At 39.2% G+C, this 17,299-nt stretch overlaps 16 protein-coding genes and 1 non-coding gene across 17 annotated transcripts; 10 read left to right on the top strand and 7 right to left on the bottom strand.

The window, feature by feature from the left end:
- Nucleotides 1–49: 49 nt before the first annotated feature.
- Nucleotides 50–1,180, bottom strand: Eint_080160 (GTP binding protein; the record flags this gene model as incomplete). Its single annotated transcript, XM_003073266.1, has 1 exon — nucleotides 50–1,180. One exon carries the CDS (start codon nucleotides 1,178–1,180, stop codon nucleotides 50–52), a length of 1,131 nt encoding a protein of 376 aa, XP_003073312.1.
- A 64-nt stretch (nucleotides 1,181–1,244) lies between these two features.
- Nucleotides 1,245–2,054, bottom strand: Eint_080150 (cell division protein kinase; the record flags this gene model as incomplete). The annotated part of the gene is made up of 1 exon (XM_003073265.1): nucleotides 1,245–2,054. One exon carries the CDS (start codon nucleotides 2,052–2,054, stop codon nucleotides 1,245–1,247), a length of 810 nt encoding a protein of 269 aa, XP_003073311.1.
- Nucleotides 2,055–2,174: 120 nt separating this feature from the next.
- Eint_080140 lies at nucleotides 2,175–2,246 on the top strand. The gene has a single exon. It is a non-coding gene; the product is annotated as a tRNA-Glu (tRNA).
- Nucleotides 2,247–2,313: 67 nt separating this feature from the next.
- On the bottom strand, nucleotides 2,314–5,169 carry Eint_080130 (WD40 domain-containing Sec31-like protein; the record flags this gene model as incomplete). The annotated part of the gene is made up of 1 exon (XM_003073264.1): nucleotides 2,314–5,169. The coding sequence occupies one exon, from the start codon at nucleotides 5,167–5,169 to the stop codon at nucleotides 2,314–2,316; it is 2,856 nt and encodes a 951-aa protein (XP_003073310.1).
- A 153-nt stretch (nucleotides 5,170–5,322) lies between these two features.
- Eint_080120 (uncharacterized protein) lies at nucleotides 5,323–6,036 on the bottom strand (the record flags this gene model as incomplete). The annotated part of the gene is made up of 1 exon (XM_003073263.2): nucleotides 5,323–6,036. One exon carries the CDS (start codon nucleotides 6,034–6,036, stop codon nucleotides 5,323–5,325), a length of 714 nt encoding a protein of 237 aa, XP_003073309.2.
- A 111-nt stretch (nucleotides 6,037–6,147) lies between these two features.
- On the top strand, nucleotides 6,148–7,368 carry Eint_080110 (uncharacterized protein; the record flags this gene model as incomplete). The annotated part of the gene is made up of 1 exon (XM_003073262.1): nucleotides 6,148–7,368. The coding sequence occupies one exon, from the start codon at nucleotides 6,148–6,150 to the stop codon at nucleotides 7,366–7,368; it is 1,221 nt and encodes a 406-aa protein (XP_003073308.1).
- Nucleotides 7,369–7,525: 157 nt separating this feature from the next.
- Nucleotides 7,526–8,326, top strand: Eint_080100 (uncharacterized protein; the record flags this gene model as incomplete). The annotated part of the gene is made up of 1 exon (XM_003073261.1): nucleotides 7,526–8,326. One exon carries the CDS (start codon nucleotides 7,526–7,528, stop codon nucleotides 8,324–8,326), a length of 801 nt encoding a protein of 266 aa, XP_003073307.1.
- A 74-nt stretch (nucleotides 8,327–8,400) lies between these two features.
- Eint_080090 (putative vesicular transport protein) lies at nucleotides 8,401–9,801 on the bottom strand (the record flags this gene model as incomplete). The annotated part of the gene is made up of 1 exon (XM_003073260.1): nucleotides 8,401–9,801. One exon carries the CDS (start codon nucleotides 9,799–9,801, stop codon nucleotides 8,401–8,403), a length of 1,401 nt encoding a protein of 466 aa, XP_003073306.1.
- Nucleotides 9,802–9,920: 119 nt separating this feature from the next.
- Nucleotides 9,921–10,523, bottom strand: Eint_080080 (Ca2+-binding protein; the record flags this gene model as incomplete). The annotated part of the gene is made up of 1 exon (XM_003073259.1): nucleotides 9,921–10,523. The coding sequence occupies one exon, from the start codon at nucleotides 10,521–10,523 to the stop codon at nucleotides 9,921–9,923; it is 603 nt and encodes a 200-aa protein (XP_003073305.1).
- Nucleotides 10,524–10,687: 164 nt separating this feature from the next.
- Nucleotides 10,688–10,984, top strand: Eint_080070 (adaptin small subunit; the record flags this gene model as incomplete). Its single annotated transcript, XM_003073258.1, has 1 exon — nucleotides 10,688–10,984. One exon carries the CDS (start codon nucleotides 10,688–10,690, stop codon nucleotides 10,982–10,984), a length of 297 nt encoding a protein of 98 aa, XP_003073304.1.
- A 68-nt stretch (nucleotides 10,985–11,052) lies between these two features.
- On the bottom strand, nucleotides 11,053–11,232 carry Eint_080065 (uncharacterized protein; the record flags this gene model as incomplete). Its single annotated transcript, XM_009163616.1, has 1 exon — nucleotides 11,053–11,232. One exon carries the CDS (start codon nucleotides 11,230–11,232, stop codon nucleotides 11,053–11,055), a length of 180 nt encoding a protein of 59 aa, XP_009161880.1.
- Nucleotides 11,233–11,420: 188 nt separating this feature from the next.
- Nucleotides 11,421–12,104, top strand: Eint_080060 (uncharacterized protein; the record flags this gene model as incomplete). Its single annotated transcript, XM_003073257.1, has 1 exon — nucleotides 11,421–12,104. The coding sequence occupies one exon, from the start codon at nucleotides 11,421–11,423 to the stop codon at nucleotides 12,102–12,104; it is 684 nt and encodes a 227-aa protein (XP_003073303.1).
- A 24-nt stretch (nucleotides 12,105–12,128) lies between these two features.
- On the top strand, nucleotides 12,129–12,350 carry Eint_080050 (putative Sm-like small nuclear ribonucleoprotein; the record flags this gene model as incomplete). Its single annotated transcript, XM_003073256.1, has 1 exon — nucleotides 12,129–12,350. One exon carries the CDS (start codon nucleotides 12,129–12,131, stop codon nucleotides 12,348–12,350), a length of 222 nt encoding a protein of 73 aa, XP_003073302.1.
- Nucleotides 12,351–12,428: 78 nt separating this feature from the next.
- Eint_080040 (uncharacterized protein) lies at nucleotides 12,429–13,052 on the top strand (the record flags this gene model as incomplete). Its single annotated transcript, XM_003073255.1, has 1 exon — nucleotides 12,429–13,052. One exon carries the CDS (start codon nucleotides 12,429–12,431, stop codon nucleotides 13,050–13,052), a length of 624 nt encoding a protein of 207 aa, XP_003073301.1.
- Nucleotides 13,053–13,158: 106 nt separating this feature from the next.
- Nucleotides 13,159–14,445, top strand: Eint_080030 (zinc finger domain-containing protein; the record flags this gene model as incomplete). Its single annotated transcript, XM_003073254.1, has 1 exon — nucleotides 13,159–14,445. One exon carries the CDS (start codon nucleotides 13,159–13,161, stop codon nucleotides 14,443–14,445), a length of 1,287 nt encoding a protein of 428 aa, XP_003073300.1.
- A 217-nt stretch (nucleotides 14,446–14,662) lies between these two features.
- Nucleotides 14,663–16,621, top strand: Eint_080020 (White ABC transporter; the record flags this gene model as incomplete). The annotated part of the gene is made up of 1 exon (XM_003073253.1): nucleotides 14,663–16,621. The coding sequence occupies one exon, from the start codon at nucleotides 14,663–14,665 to the stop codon at nucleotides 16,619–16,621; it is 1,959 nt and encodes a 652-aa protein (XP_003073299.1).
- A 46-nt stretch (nucleotides 16,622–16,667) lies between these two features.
- Nucleotides 16,668–17,249, top strand: Eint_080010 (uncharacterized protein; the record flags this gene model as incomplete). The annotated part of the gene is made up of 1 exon (XM_003073252.1): nucleotides 16,668–17,249. The coding sequence occupies one exon, from the start codon at nucleotides 16,668–16,670 to the stop codon at nucleotides 17,247–17,249; it is 582 nt and encodes a 193-aa protein (XP_003073298.1).
- Between the last annotated feature and the right edge of the window lie 50 nt (nucleotides 17,250–17,299).

Raw genomic sequence — 17,299 nt, 5'->3', positions numbered from 1 at the left:
AGATGAGGATTTTAATGCTTTGTTTTAAGATAAAGATTTGATAAGGCATCTACATAAAGCTCTTTTGAGGAATCTCCTTCTCATACCAGTCAAACATAGCCTCCAGACAATTTTCATCTATCTTCTCGTACGGGATTTTTCCTGAGACAAAGTCCTTGACTATTGTCTTTAAACACCTACTCGTCTCCCATCCCTTTGACATTGACATCAGGTTTATGTAGTTAGTTCCTTTAGAATATCTTGAGTCATTATAAAATCCTTTTAGAGAATAAAATCTACAGAGCTTTCCAATCCCAATGAGCTCTATAATGTAATCAACACTACTATTCAGATCTAGTAGCTGATCAACATTTAGTATTCCATGAAGTATAAGATCAAGTTTCCTGTGTCTTGGGAAAACCAACCCAGGACAGTCAAGCAGGCATGGCCCGTCCTCGATGTATATTGTCTGTATGTGTCTAGTCTTACCGGGTGTTTGACTAACTTTGACTCGTTTACTGTTCATTATTGAGTTGATTGTGCTGCTTTTCCCAACATTTGGATACCCCACAAATCCAACCATCTTTCCTTTATACCCCAGAACAAACTTCAAGAGGCTTTTTCCTTCCAATGCAGAGTAGTGAAAACATCTATATCCTTTGATCTCTGTCCTATTCGAAGATAGGTCTGACTTGTTGATTAAAACAACATGTTCTTTCTTTGGATAAAGCTTACGGATGTCATCGTTGAGAAAGAATTCCGGATTTCTTGCATCGACTATTTGCACTATGACGTCACTTCTCTCGCAAGTAATCCACAGCTGTCTCCATATCTCTATATTTCTCTCAAACACTGTACATCTTTGCAGGCCTTTCCACCGATCAAAAACCTTTCCTTCAACCTCCTTAAAGAGCTCTTTTTCAATTCCCTTGTATGGAACACGTGGGGGAATTGTCCTCGAAAACTCAAACGATTGGGAAAGCCTCTCCACAATAACATCCACCTCGCTTTGTTCTTCAAATTCTTCCACGGAATTAGCAGGCCTTCCTGCGGATATCTTTCTGTTCTTTACCGTTAGCTGCTCAGAGAGCTTCTCTATCCCCCCATACTCCGTAGCTGAGCATCTTTGTACTTTTGGCTTGATCTTAGGCTTAGCTCCAAATCTTTTCTCAATAATTAGTCTTCCCCATTCCGTTTTCATTATCTCTGGGGATTGGAAAACGGCTCTTTGTATCTTAAGGCAATTCCAGAGATTGTGGCCATTTCTAAGAAATCCCTCCGCGAGTTCCGTACTCGTTTTCAAGAATCTCCACTATCTCGTCTGCTGTTATTCTTTGATCGTAGTTGAAGTCGAGGCATCTGAGTATAATATCGACCACAAACTTTGGAGCTGTTAACTTTTTCTCTATTGCATGCTTGAGAGATCTCCTTGTTCCTGCCTTTCTTCGGATGAGTGTTAGCTGATTTTCCTTGCTCTCTCCAGGAAAGAGAGGTTCTAGCGTTATCATCTCGTAGATTATGCATCCTAGACTCCATATGTCCACATAAAATCTGTAACTAGTGCTCCCCATAAGAAGCTCAGGCGACCTGTACCACAAAGTAACAACTTCACTAGAATAGGGTGGCACTCTTATCTCCAGGCTTCTCGACAGTCCGAAATCGGCTATCTTCAATACTCCATCACTCGTGACAAGGATGTTCTGAGGCTTAAGATCCCTGTGCACTACATTCATTTGATGTAAATAGTGTACTCCACATATCAACTGGTTAACAAGCTCCATTATGTTTTTCCCTGTGTTCATCCCAATATACTTTTTCAACTCATAGTCTATGAACGGAAACACCATTGTCAAGAGTGCATCGGTATGTATTATAGACACCAAGCTTATGATGTTTTTGTGGTTAAGTTTCTTGAGTATTGATATTTCCCTAAGGGCAGTCCCTGGCATTCCTTCCTTCTCATTGAGCTTTATTCTCTTCAAGGCAACCTTTTCCTTCGTTTCTGTGTCTATTGCCTCGTACACCTCACCATATGTTCCCGATCCGATTATTCCGCCTAAGATGTATCTTGTCATTTCTGTTTATAGGCTTTGGATAGAGAAAGTTTTCACTGACGTTTCAGGCCACAACAGGAATCTTGATCAAAAGCACCGGCTTTGAAGAAACAGTGATGGCTTTTCTCAAGATCCACAACATCCTTGTTGGTCCAGTGGTTAGGATAGCTGCCTCTCACGCAGCAGGCTCGGGTTCGATTCCCGGACGAGGAATATGCTTTTTAGTTTCAAAAATGAAATGGATTTGGACATGTATAGATCCAATAATCTCGTTTAATCACTAGTGATAGACAATCTGAAGGAGGGTGTAGATACTGGGCATCCACAAATCTGCTCTGTTTTCCCCAGACTCGGTGCATTCGAGAATAATCTCTCTGACTTTCTGCTTCATTGTGTCGGTATTTTCGTTGTTTTTGATTTCTTTGTTTATCCTATCGATCCCTCCCAGAATCAAAGGACTGAAAGTGTCTTTTGCAACACTGCCGTATATAGAAAGTCTCTTGGTAACTTCCTTAAGCTTATTTCTAACTATCAGGTTAGCCTTGCTCGATGCCTTTTCTATTAAGCCCTCGGTGATGCTTTCAAATGTTTTAAGTATCTCCTCGGAATTTAGATTGTCTGTAGACTTCTGTGGGCTACTAGCTTGGCTTTGGGCCGATGGCTCTAGATCTCTTCCCTGAGGCTGTGGGATTGGAATATTGGGCCTTTGGAGATTATTCTGGGGAGAGAGAGAAGGGCTAGAAGGAATTCCCGGCTTAGGAATGTATGGCTTCGACACATTTGACTGAGATGAGTGTTCTTGAGAAGAAGGCCCGCGAGACATCGTCCCATATGTAGACACCGGCTGAGAGCTACTGGAAAGACTAGAAATGTCTGGCATGGAGCTGTATGTCTTCTGGGAGATTCCTTTGGATGCCGAGTTATATGTAGGCGTGCTAGGCATAGTTTTGTATCCAGGTCTAGGAATATACATCTTCTGTGCTGCAGACAGGCCAACAGAAGAATAGGGGGATTTGTTTGGTCCCAGAGGGGGGCTGGGTACCTTCATTCTTTGCTGAGAAATTACCGGAGATGGTGGTGATTGAACGATGTTTTTGTGTGCAGAACTGATGCTTGCCCCGGGAATAATTGGTCTTCCTAAGGAACTGGTAGTCGTAGTACTCATTCCACTATGGCTGGAAAGCAATGAAGGACCAGTCATAGGGGTATTGGGTTTAATGGATGCCATTCCATATTTCACTGTAGCACCAGAATCTTGGCGGGTTTGAGGTTCTAAAGATGGAGATCTCTTAAACACATTCTGTCTTCCATATGAATCTCCGATGCTTGGAGAGGAGGACTTAGGGGAGGAGATACTGCTAGTTGCTCTTCCGAGATAGATGTTGATTCCCAAGTCTTCATATTTGATTCGAGTTGGTGTTTCTCCATGTGTTGATGCATACCAAAAGTATTCCGAAATCATTGGGCTTTTGTAAAGGCCTCCCATCGATTCCAAATCAGACACTATCTCTTTGTACCTTTGGAAAAAGTCTCTAACCTCATAGATGCTTTTTGGCATTCTATACATAGATTCCTTTAGTTCAAAGTAATCATCTAATCTGTTGACTATAGCATACACAAGCAATTTTTCTTCATTCCCCAGCTTATTTGCTAGCTCCAAAGCATTGGAAAAGAAATCCGAATCCGATAGTGGAGAAAAGCTTATTATGGAAAGTAGGGCTAGCCATTGGGAGGTAGATATCTTTTCAAGCAGATCTGAAAACCTAGCTGTAATTTGTGCCGTTGCCAGAAGAATCAGGGGATCATCGGAATCAAAGGACAAAGATTCACTTCCCTTGGCCAGTGCAAGGAATTGTGAAAAGGGAACTGTTTTGTTACTTTCCACAGATTCCGAGTAAGCTTCCTCAAGGTCTCCCTTTATCAAGGCCAAGGTCAAAGGATCTTCGAGATCCAGCTTCAGTTCAAGACTCATTCCAGATACCTTTTTGTTTAACTCTTCGTCCACCTCAAGATTCTTCTTGTTGTTTCTTCCTATGGCTTCTCCAAGCAAAAGCTCACCTAATCCTTTTCTGTCAATGCTATAGTTTCCGTCGGGATAAAGGAGCTTTTTAATCTTTCCGACAAATGCATCTTCTTCTACATCCTTCATCTTCTTGTCTTCAATTTCGTATAAATCTTTTCCAACAATATTGCATCCAACTATGCATCCTGGATTGGTGGGTAGAACATCGGTAGTTACTCGAGGAAGAATCTCAGTAGTTCCCCCTACATACGATAAAGCCATCAATGGATCTCTCTTGGAAAAGCTTACTTCGAATATTCCATCTACTGGAATTGTATCAATAACTTTGTTGCTGCTCACTTCGATTATATCCACCTGTTCCTTAGAAGAAGCTGCCATATAGCCTTTATCAATCAGGGATAGTCTTATAATTCCACTTTCATGCTCTCCTATTTGAGATGTACTATCGGAGCTGAGATTAAAGCATTGAAGTCTCTTCTGGTTGGTCGCGGCCAAAATAGATGTTGATCCATTGGGATGCCACATCACATCAGATACCATTGTTATGTCATCTCCTCCAAGGGTCATGGCTACATTCTTGGCCCTTATATCGAGGATGAGTATCTTCCCATCATCCGTGCCTGCACATAATATTCTAGATACTTTTTTGTTCCACGAAAGGCAAGTTATATTTGAAGTAAGTGGGATGTCACTTGTATATTGACTGTCAAGTCTGTTCAGGTTCCAGAATATAATCTTTCCATTGGAAGACCCTGCTGCAAGAACTCCTTTAGACGGATTGAAGTCCAGTCCAAGCACATCTCCTTCAAGAACACAGCAGCTGGATAGAAGCTCGAAAGAGATATTTTTTTCTGGTGCAGGCGTATAAAGCGTCACCTTCCCATCCTCGTTTCCAGTGGCTAGGATCTCCCCATCTCCCCAGCCACACCACTTGAGCTTATAAAACTTGTTGTCTGTTTGTAAGGGAGGATATTGAACCCCTAGGCTATAATCATACAAAAACAGCTCGGATGTTAGAGAAAACGATGTATCAAATAGCTTGCTCTTCGTCCCCATGGCCATAAATGGCTTCTCATCGGAAAACACCGTCAGACATCTTTTGTTGAATTTCATTTAGGGGTTCTCCAAACATATTTTACATAAAAAGGTTTGGACTACCATGATACAATTTAATGCCTACTGAATCTAAAGACAGTTTAGTAGGAACGCCATATTCTCCAGAGTTTTGGGATGCATACGTGATCAACAGGGATTCTAAGAAATAATCTATCGTCCAAAAGCCCCTCCGGAGCTTAGGTTTTCTTTTTTGATTGGATTATGGTTTATAGCTGCAAAGAAAGAAGCCCTGATTTCATTCCCAAGGAAGATAAAGTTAATAGATGGATTGGATGCTCCGTAGTTTACGATCGTTCGGGCGAACAAGTCAGAAACTTCGAGCATACTTCTCAGGTTACCTCCAACAAGATCCACAGAAAACTCTCCAGAGAACTCTAGTGGAAATCCCATTTTAGTTTCTTCATTATAGATTTCTCCACGACCATTATCTATTTTCAATGTAACCAGCTGATCACTGATCTCCTTTAGGGCCAGCCTCATAATGCTTGGACTGACTTCTCCAGAGTAGTCTGTCTTAAACCCAACCGAAAAAAATGATGATGGATTGTAGAATACTCTTCTTCTTAAAATATACTTGTCAAATACATATTCAAATGTTATTATATATTCCTTGGTAGTTATTTTCAATAGCTTCATCTTCTTTATATAGAATTTCTGCCTTGGAATCAGGGCGAGCCTGTTCTTCGAGCTTAGGGTTTCGAAAAAGGTCTCCTTCAGATCGAGATTCAGAACAAGAGTCTTGTCGGAAGAAACCAGTTGAAATGTTATTTCCTTGGTTGTGTCTATCAGGATTGTGGATGTTCTAACAGCTTGTAATATCCGGTCGATTGTAAATGCATTTTGGGGTGATATCATACAGTCCATGGGAAGGGACGGCCACAAGGATTTATCATTGGAATGGCGTCCTTTGTTAGAAATAACCATCCATGCGGGGTATTGTTCTGAAAATTCAGACCCTGGAAAAACTCTCTAGTAATGGTTGAAAGGGAGATAAGTCCAATTGACTTTGTAGAGGAAAGGTCGAAGGAGATTCAATCCATTGAAGCAGCTATCGAAACAAATAGAAAAAAGTCGATGATGTTCCAAAGGCTGCCTTTTTATCTAAGACGGAGACTCAGGAGCCATGAGAAACGCACAAGGAAGAAGAACCGGATGAGAAAAAAGGATAGACATGGATTAAGGACACATGTATGGTATGCGAAGAGGTTTGAGATGTTGAAGGTTTGGAATACATCTATTCCCTTGAGGAGACGGATGAAGAGTAGTAAGTTTATCTACAAATCACAAAAGAAAAGAGGATTTGTGTTTGATGAATCCTACAAAGACATTGTGGTGTATAAGAGGCCGGATGTAGAGATTTCAGGAATAGATTTTAGTCTTGGGGATGTAGTTCAAAGGATCCAACAGAAGAATATAGTTTTTGAAGCAATTGTTAGTGAAAGGTTTCTAATAATCATTACTTCTGATCTCGAGGAGATAGAGTTTGGGATGATCCTGGAAGAATATGGTAGAATAGAATGCTGCTTATCGTTGATTCAAGTAGATGAATTATTTCTCGATGAGGTAAACGATGAGACCGGAAGACTTACTCGGATCTTGTCTCATAAGGAGAAGGGAAAAATTGATAGGGCTTTATCCGACAGATCCAGCATGGCTATATTTGTTAGAAGTCTCTCGCAAGCCGAGTCTGGGAAGGTACTTCTCAAAAGGAATATGGTTATGAGCTTTTGGCAGGATATTGTAAATGTGGGAATAATTCCGATATGTATTGAAGAGCTCCAGAGGCTTGCACTCGAAAATGATTACATGGTTTATCCATTTGATTACTCAACGACTAGACTCTACAAAGACTTTGAACAATCGTATACGGAGCCTATAAAAAGTAAATATGAGAGAACACCTAGGTCAAAGAAAATGGCACTCAATATGGACTTGATGTACATATATACTAGCGATCCAGTCGTGTTTGCATCTTTTGAACTTGAGAAGGGCCGTGCCGATCGGTGTGCGTTCATTTTCGATGAGAATGACACTGTGATTGGGCGTGTAATCAGAGGAGGATTTTGTTTTACAAAAGGATTATGCAGGGGGTTATGCTATATATTGTGCGATGTTAAAGAAGGTGATGAGTTTTATTCTAGAAACCTCAATTCTCTTTCTTTCAATCAAATGAAAATAACAAAGGTTTTTAGATGACCTAGGAATCACTTCCGAGAGCTATTGAATGTGCTCCTGGAAAACTTCACCATCCATTGGTATCTTTTTTCACTATTTAGAGCATGAAGATGGATTTTAAGAACATCCTTGAGTAACCAAACTAGGCCCCCTTATAGTCTGAGAGCTTTTCTCCCCCATGTTTGGAGAAGAGTTGGAAGGAAAGATATTTACGTACGATTCAAAAAATAATTTGGTTGCATATTCCAATCGAGTCGAAAGTAATACCAAAGTTGTATATATTGGTGGCCTAACATCTCGCTTCCCGATTTGTCTTCCCACAATTATGTTAAATCAGTATTGTATTGAGAATGGCTATGAATTTATAATTCCACAGCTAAGATCCCATCCCGAGTACGGACTCTTTACAATAGATGATGACATAGAAGATTTGGGATGCTTGCTGTCTCAGACGAACGGAGATGTGATTTTGGTTGGAAACTCGACAGGATGTCAAGACATTGTTTATTATTTAAATAATACAAAAGATAGAAAGATTAAGCTTGCTGTGCTTTTAGGGGCTGTAAGTGATGTCGAGTTTGAGGAACATGAAAACAAAAACCTTCCAGATCTGTTGAGATGGGCAAAGGAAACAATTGAGAGGAAAAAGGAGGACGTAGCAATCAAGCATCAAAGTGGTTTATACCTAACACCAAAAAGAATTTTGGACATCTTTTCTAGATATGGGAAGGAAGACATGTTTTCTAGCTATCTGGAGGATAAGTTTTATATGGAGTTAAACAAGGGAGGCACAAGACTTCTTTTTGTGGTATCTGGAAAGGACGAGTATTCTGTAAGAAACATTGAATCTAAACTGAAATTGGTGAGAAATTCGAGAGTTGAGAAGATACCGGAAGGGACACATGTTCTGTCACGTGTTGAAGATGTTGAAATGTTTTTAAGGTTCTTTTCCGAAGAGATCAAAGAGATAATAAAATAGAATAGGAAACATACAGGTTTTTCCAGGAAGCCCTCTATTATTTTCCTTAAGGTGGTTTAGTTCTAGAAATTTCATCATCTGATACGGACAAGGTCTCCAATGTTATTTACAAGAATGTCCACCATTTCATTTGTGAGATAGAGTGGGGAATTCAGGTCGATAGAACATAAAAGGAATCTTGCCTCTCTTAACAGATGGTATGCAGTATAATGGTTGATGTTAACCCTGTCTACCGGTGTCTCCAGCATGAGGAGAATAATAAGACAGAGAAACCTGTGGAGCTTAGGCTTAGTATAATCACAGAATATCTCTGAAAGTACAGAGATCATTTTTTCAGCCCTACTCTTTTCGAAGTTGAAAATAATAAATATCAATGCATCAAATACTACAGTCTCTTCTCTACTATCGAGCTGACCAATTATTTTGAAGGCTCCTTCCATAAGATCGTTTGTAGAGATGTCCTGCTCTCTTAGGCTCTTCATTGTATATATCTTGTACGAGTTCATCTTTGAGACGTCAGGATTACTCCAAAACAAAAGGTAATCAACCAGCAAGTAGAGTTCATTCTGTTTTGTTGTAAGGGTCTCCTTGGGAAGCCATTCCTCAATTTTGTCGAATACCGATGTCTCAAGAAGTTTTTCTGTGTATGGTTGATTATCTTTTACAATGAGATACAACAAGTCCCATCTTCTAAATTCAAGAAGAACTACAAGGTCAATCCTCCTATAGACAGAAGACTGAAGCTTTTGGAATTCAATGTTCTTAAGATCTATCAAGGCAGATAAAACATCAAACACCTCATTGGGATGTTTGTCTATGTATTTTAGAAGAAAATCCCACCTTAGCTCATTAAAGTAATTCTGGTTGAATGGGCTGTCTTTAAGCAATAATGCTAGTGTGGACATTGCGTCTCTGGAAAATTCATCTTGAAGCTCCTTCAGAAGATTTTCAAATATGCCCATGAACGTAAGCTCCCTTCTGAAGTTCAGATCTCCCAAGGCAAGCCTAGGTATTAGTCCCATCCTTTTTTCCTTAACCATTTGAACGCAGTAGTGAGCCATGCTTGGAATTCCTACAGCCTTAGGAGAAAAGAATTCGGAAACACTTAGCACACAGAGTAAATCATACACTTCTTTTCCGCTCTTTCCATTTCCAATGCAGTCACATAATATTCTCAGGCTTTCGGAGTTCTTGACAATAATGTCGATAAACTCTAGTCGATGGATACATCGAAGAACGTTACTGAGTATTTTCAAATGAATAGACACGTCATCCATCCTTTCCATCGAGCAGATTACATCCTCAAGTGCATGGACACCTACCTCAACTGGATAGACCTTCGACATTTCCAAGATCTTTTCGAGTGCATCTGCTCTATCTTCATAGTATATCGACCCAGTTAGTCGGTTGGAAAGAAGGTTTAGTCTCTCTCCTGCTCCAAGAGCCTTGGGTTCTTCATGTTTCTTGAAAAACATTTTGATGTGGGCTTTCAAATTCTTTATTTATGGTTACAAGTCCCTAGATTACCGTCGACAGGCCAAATGTAGGCGATACTATGAATTTTATTTCCAAATCTAGAGCTACGTCACTCTTTTTATTCTTCATCCTTATAGGTTGATGGCCACAACACTTGCATAAACCCCACTTGCCTGGGTCGCTTCAGATTCTTCGAGAAATCGATTATCATATTCCTATCGATTAGAGGGTCGCTTTCATAAAACTTAGCAAAGTCCGATGTATCTAAGTATCCCTTACCCCCTTCATCGTAAATGTTTAAAAGATTTTCGACTTCCTCCATCTTTCCATCTTGGCCCATCATCTTGTTAATTCTGACAAGTACATTTCTGCATAGCTTGCCGTCTCCATTTAAGTCAAAGATGTCGAACAGATATCTTATCCTGTTTTTTCTATTGTTCTTCTCGGAAAAGATTCCCAAAAATTCGAGGAAGTGTGGAAATGTCATTTTTTCATAGTCAGTCATCTTTTCAATGCTTTTCATTATAAGATGACTGAAGGGATTCGACTGGAACTCAGGGATGTTGTTCAACTCATTATATGTTAGATATCCCCGGGACTCCCTGTCTAGAAATTGAAACCTTTCGTATAAATGTTCGATCTCTCTCTCATCAAAAACCGTAGTGTTCTTCAACTCCTCTATTTCCTCCTCGCACAGCATTGTGCTACTCAAAGATCCCATTGAGGGTGGAAGGAACATCCTTGTCATCAATGTTTCACATGGACTAGAAAAAAAGTGATGTTTATCGTTTCATGATAAAAAAGGTCTATGCATTCAGCTTAGACGGTGAAACTAGGCTCAAAAGAACATACGAGCCCTCTCTTTCTGACGAGGAAATAAGATCAATGGTGCTAGCCCAGAAAGAAAGGAACATTGCCAACGGCAGAGAGACTGTCGTCTTTAACAAATTTGGAAACATGTTTATTGCCTTTGTTGTGGAGAATGAAAACGAAATGTATGTGCTTTCCTTGATAAACAACCTTATGTCAATCTACGACAGATTCTTCACCAAGGTTTGCGAGCTTCATTTTATATACAACTTCAAAGAAACACATTTAATCCTAGACAACTACATAGTAAACGGCAAGTGTATCGAAAATGATCCATTTGAAGTAATGAAGTATGCATACTATATAAAATAGATCAATACAAAGAAAAATTCTCTAAATGGAATGAATTCTGATTGAATTTAATCTTTTGCTTATTATTTTTATAAATTTTCCTTGTTTTCTTCACTTAACTCTCGTATTTTCTTGAGGAATTGGCCGATCTTTCCATTAGAGCTACGCAAAGCTGATTTTATTGGTGTCATTACTTTCTTCTTTGTTACAGGCGAATCAAACACCTTAGGTTTTTCTTGGTCTGAAGAATTTTTTTCCATTTTCCCCATTCAGGGTTTATGCAAGGTTGTTTATAAGGCATTCCAAGCACATATAGAATAAGCATTTGTTAAAGCCTATATTATATTCATAAGCTGGAATTTATCTCGATACCAACTATGTAACTAGTTCCTTTCTTAAAGCCCATATGCCAAAGAGACTGGCTTGAGAAACAATGGAATCATTAAGACTATAGCCCATGCATTTTACACTTTTGTATCCAGAGGGAGAAAAGTGGAAAGAAATAAAGAAGGCTGCATTGAAGTCTGTAGTCAGAGGGAATTTGGAAGAAGATGATATGAGTTCTTTATCAAAAGATTCAGAGGACTACAAGAATTATATCATGGTGAAAAGGAACTATGCCAGAGTTGTGAAGCAGATAGAGAAGGGGGAAGTGTATGATTTTTATTCTCAAAGGAGACGATTCAAAAGAAAAATTCATTCTTTGTCAGAGTTCAATAGATTCAAAGTGGTTGCAATACTGAAAGATGGCAGTCGATCCTACTTATTTGAAGATGGTAGGTACAAAGAAATAGGACAGACCACTAGATACCAGAGATGCCCTTTCTGCAACGAGAACATTGCTTCGGAGGAGATAAACAACCATCTGAGAGCAAAGACATGCAATAGGGAGCTAGAATCCGACGAAGGGGGCAGAGTAACTGTTATCTTTGACAAAGGAATTAGAACAGAGTATGAAAGTTTGGAATTCAACTGCAACAATGTTAGAATGCTTAAGAAGTTTGTTTACGATAAAACAGGGATATCTGTGAGCAAACAGGAAGTTTATAGAGGAGAAACAGTCTTAAAGAATAGTGATAGCTTAGGCAGAGAAACAGTCATAATAAAACAGAAGAAGAGGACACAAAAAAATAGCGGATAATTTGTGGCTGAAATGACCCTTAGAATGGAATTGCCTGCCCTGGAGATTCTGAAGAAGAATAGAAATAAATGTGTCAGGATTATCACTCTTAGCAGCAAAACATATCGAGGGGTGCTAGAGAATTTTGATATGCATGTAAATACACATCTCAAGGAAAGTTATCTTCAGATAGATGGAGAGTCGGAGACCTACATCGGTGAGGTTCTAATAAACGGAGGGACAATTGCATGTTTTGATATTATCTGATTCTCTCTATAGAATGGGCTTTGCTGTGAATAAACCAATTTCTTATTGAAGAGTAATTTTGCATGCCTTCCGATTAGAATGGGGAAGATTGACTTATCGCCACTACTTCACAACATTCTTGTGTTTGTGAGGAAGTTTGCCTCCAAGATAACTGTAACAAACACAAGCATATGTTCTAGATCTATTTTTGTTGAAATGCCGAAGTTCTGTGATTGCAGCTTTACAGTCAGAGTCAAGGACTTCATAGCAATGTTGAAGCAAACACAGGAATTTACAGTAGAAGAGAAGGAATTAAGATATAGCTACGAGGCAAGCATGGAAGGAAGCCTTGTTAATGTAGAAAGAAGAATTAAAAGATATGAAGAAGAGTATCAGATTGCCGGAGGTGTTCCATTACTTAGCATTGCAATAAATGGGCTCAAGGTTTTGAGTTCTGAGGAGATTGAAATAAAAGCAGGAAAAGATGGAAATTTTGTGATGGAATCCTTTGGAGTAGTTAGAACAAGATCAAAGTATTCCGGACTCCGCGTTCCCGAGTCTACGGTCGATTCGGTGACTGTAAAGGTAAGGGGTAGGGATCTACGCATTCTGGAGGAGCTTAAAGGAGATGTCATCTTTTCTTTTTTGGATTCGCATATACTGGCATACTCATTGGGAGACAACTTCACCATTGTAATTCAAATAAGTATTCTCAACACATGAAGACCACAAGCACTGGAGGAAAGTGAATAAATTATCTTTGTTTGGATTCCAGGTCCTTTGTCTATTTTTCAGGAACGGATTTGATTTGTTGTTTTTTGTTCCCCTTATGCATGACATTGAATATTTGCTGAAGTATCTGCTGGATAGCACAACCTTGAGAATAGAAAAGCTAGAAGACATCACAAGCTTGCAGCAGGCTGCAGCATTTGAAAAGAAATTTGGGGACACAAAGAGAATCAAGGCATTCTGCATGGAGATTGGTCCTGTAACCTATTTTCCTGTGTTTGGGGTTCCGCTTTCCCGGGACTCCATCACCCATAAGGTTAAGCTCTGCTCGGTTGCTGTTGGAGAATCAATCTATGTATCTAAGGAGTACGTCAAGCAGATGAATCCTCCAGGACATTACAATTCCTTCATTACAAGTGATATAGGATATCAGGTGGGGTTCTTGTCGGATTCACAAGCAGACGTGAAAAACTATTGGTATGCCATTAAGGATCCAAGCAGGATTCTACCTCTTTTCGACATAACCTTTGAATATGATTCTGAATTGGAGATGAGATCGAAGGGAAGCTTTGTGTGTGATAGATGTCGTGTAAACCAGTCGATATCTTTCTGTCCTGCGGAAAGAGCTAGCTTCTGCGGGGAATGTGATGAGGAGGTTCACAGCGACCATTTCCTTAAAAGACATGTGAGATATTACTTTAACGAAGTGGGGAAGAAGAAATTTATTTACTGTGCAAGCCACATGGATACAATGGTGGACTACTTCTGTGAAGAATGCTTTATTCCTGTCTGTACTAAATGCAAAATAAGCGGAAACCATTCGGAACTCCCGAACGGATCACATAGCCTTCTGAATTACGTAGAAGCCTGTGATAGGCTCCAGGAGATTTTGAAGGTAGGAGAAGTCCGACTAGTCGAGGAAGAGAGAAAACTCAAAGAAAGCATAAATGAGTTCAAAAAGAATGTTGAGGATTTCCAAAACAATATTAGTAGCCTGAGAGATAAAATTGAAAGTGAATATAGAAATGCCATGAATGAATTGCATGCATTTGAAAAGAAGGAATTCCAGGTTATAAACACCCATTACATCTCTTATCTTAGCAGATTGGCAGAGCTTGAAAGGATGAGGGAATACCCTTCTGGCCTCGAACCTTCGCAGCTTCTTAGGACTTTCAAGAGCGTTACAATACAGAGGGAATCATTGACCGAAAGTACGGCCGGAGAAGTTTTTAAGCCTGCTGAAATATCATTGAAGGGCCATCTTACTCTTAAAGACGAGGAAAACTACATCACAAGAAAAGGATATTCCCCAAGAATGGAAAAGAGCACCCAACTCTATGTTGAGACAAGAGGAATCAACGTTAATTCGCACGGGAAAAGTAAGTAGTTCCTTCTACCTTTTGAATTTGGTCATGGAGGTCTCATAGGTCTTCTCCTTTGAGCCTCAATCCAAAAGTATCTAATTAAAGCACTTCAGTAAAGGAGATCTTATATTTACAAGAAGGAGACTCTATTTGTTCTTCTTGCAAAATAATAAGGAACAAGTTCTCCTGCTTAGTGGTTGGTTGCTTGTATCTTTTCAAGGGAGAGGACTATGAAAGGGTATGAAAAAGAGGATACTAAGATTCGAGGATGTATTTTTGAAAGCACCTAACAACAACAAGGATCTCAAGGGAGAGTATATTGATCTCATTTCTGGGATTTCTGGAGAAGTAGCATCGGGAAAGCTAACTGCTGTGATGGGAGGAAGTGGAAGCAGTAAAACCTCTTTCCTCAATCTTCTAATGGGGAAGGTTAACAGTAATGTGCTAACGTCTGGAATTATCACCCTTAACGGAGAACAGAGAAAGGTATACAAATGGCTTGAAAGCACTTCTTACTTGGAACAGTTTGATACCTTTACTTCGGGGCTTACGGTGGAAGAGTCCATAAGATACTCAATTATCTTTAGGGGCCGAGAGATAAAGGACTCCACAATTCCGTCGATAGTGGATGACATAATCAGGGATCTGGGGCTGAATAGATTGAGAGGATCACTAATCTCATCTATCTCTGGAGGAGAGAGAAGGAGAGTTATGTTAGCCATTGAGCTTGTTGTAGAACCTGACATAATATTCCTTGATGAGCCAACAAGTGGCTTGGATTCGCGTTTAGCATTGGAAACTGTTCGAATACTCAAAAAATATGCAGAGACAAAGAACAAGATAGTTTTAATGACTGTGCACCAGCCAGGAAATTCGATGTTTACCTTATTCGACGACATAATATTCTTGGACAAGGGAAAGATAATTTATGCAGGGCCTATCTCTGGAATAGATGGTTTTCTTCTTTCCATTGGAATGCAAAGACCGTTTAACATTTCTGTTGCAGAATATTTATTTGAGTTAGAGATGGATATTCGGAAACAGCAAGGCCTTTGGCTCTCCTCCGATCAACATCAAGAGGTAAAATACTGTAACGAAAGTCTCCTTGAAAGGAACAGCCAAAGATTTGTTGTCTCTGCGGTTTCTTGGAAGCATATTTGGCATCTACTTATTCGGCAGTTCAAGATCGATTACAGAAGCGGAGTCATGAGGAATGTATTTCTATTCAAAATGGCTGTGGCAACAGTGCTTTTCTTTTTTCTATGCGATAAGATGAGATATTCTGTTTTTCTATTTATTAATAGAATGTGTCCTAGATACTTAGCCGCAGGCGAAATGTATCTCAACGATCTAAGGAATTTTCTCCAAAAAAACTACGAAGATCTCAACATATTGTACAGCGATGTTCTAGACTTTTTTGCTTATAACATGATTCCGTTTGTTACATGCTTTTCCATATTTAATGACTCAAGCTTCCTAGACCATAGAGCACTTCTTCAGAAAGAATCATTTAGATGTGACTATAGCCCAATATCTCTTTTGATTTCGGTCTTGATATATGAATGTATATTCTCAATAATCAGATCGCTCTACTTCTGTTTTCTCCTAAGCTTAACCCAGCTCAAGGAAATTCTGACAGGAAGGGCAATTTCAATGTTTGTTCTTACGCCTCTTGGCATGGTTATCTTCATGACAATGGTTAAGGCTTTTTCCTCAGGGAGTTACCCATTGAATATCACCAGAGTGGCTGCATTTGTACTTTCAACCTTCCTCAGACCCCTCTATCTGAGTATAGAGCTCGAAGAACTCAGCAACAGATACAGTTTTATGAAATATCTGTATCCAGTATCCTATGGTCTATTTCTCTGCCCTTTTCTACTCTTGGATGCGTTTTTCTACGTTACACTTGGAGGAAGGAGCTCTATATCACTAGGCTTCATTTCATTTCTGAATCAAATCAATGGAGTTCAAACAAGTCAGGAAGACATTCCTTTGAAAAATACCCTCAACTATACCATCACATTTCTTAATAGATGTTACCTTTCCGATGGATTTCTGGTTATTTTGGCCCTGTTTTCGTTTTTATCGGTGTTGATATTATCCACACTATTCTTTGTTTTAAAGTTTAGTCCAAATGTGAGGTTGACGATGAGTGTCAAAAGTTTAGATATGAAGCTAGATGAAATAACAGTTAATTAATAAAATTTTGGGCTAATAATTTAAACTCATCTCCCTGTCTGTTTCGATGGGGAAGCTGTTCAAGAAATTCCGGATAGAAAAAGCCAACGAAAGAAAAAAGTCTAAAGAAAAACCAAAAATAAGAAAGACTCAAGAAATAAAAAGCCATTTAAAAGAACGCTCGGAAATAGAAAAGATATTTTGGTGTCTCGATGTTTCCTCAAAAAGAAAAATAGGATACAGAAAAATCATTGGCCTGGACGAATCGGAGTTGGAGAGAAATGTTCTTCTTGTGCTGGAGAAAGTACTAGAGATAGTAGTAACCTTCGATCCTGTTGATGATCTGTTCTATTCAGTACTAAAAAGGTTAATTCATCTTAAAAATAGCGCTTCCACACATTCCACTCTTATAGATTACTTTCTTGCGTCCATTCTTTGCGGAGTTAATTACGAGAAGTTTGGATGTTTTCTCTTCAGATATTTACCACAGCTTTTATTAGACAATAGAGACAGAATTCTCTCTAAGATTCCCGACTCCGAATTGAAAAAGAAAATATCTGCACTTAAGCCAAAAAGTAAGTTTTCTACTATCGAGTATCGTCAGAGATTCATTATACTAAAGGATCGGGTACTGGTAAATATCGACTAATTCCAATTAGACATTAAAATTATTTATTGAAGATCATATTGATAAAACCA

Source organism: Encephalitozoon intestinalis, chromosome VIII, assembly GCF_000146465.1.
Source record: "Encephalitozoon intestinalis ATCC 50506 chromosome VIII, complete sequence".
NCBI classification, from domain to species: domain Eukaryota; kingdom Fungi; phylum Microsporidia; family Unikaryonidae; genus Encephalitozoon; species Encephalitozoon intestinalis.
The sequence above is the reverse complement of the archived record's forward strand: the minus strand, read 5'-3'. Positions and strand labels throughout refer to the sequence as shown.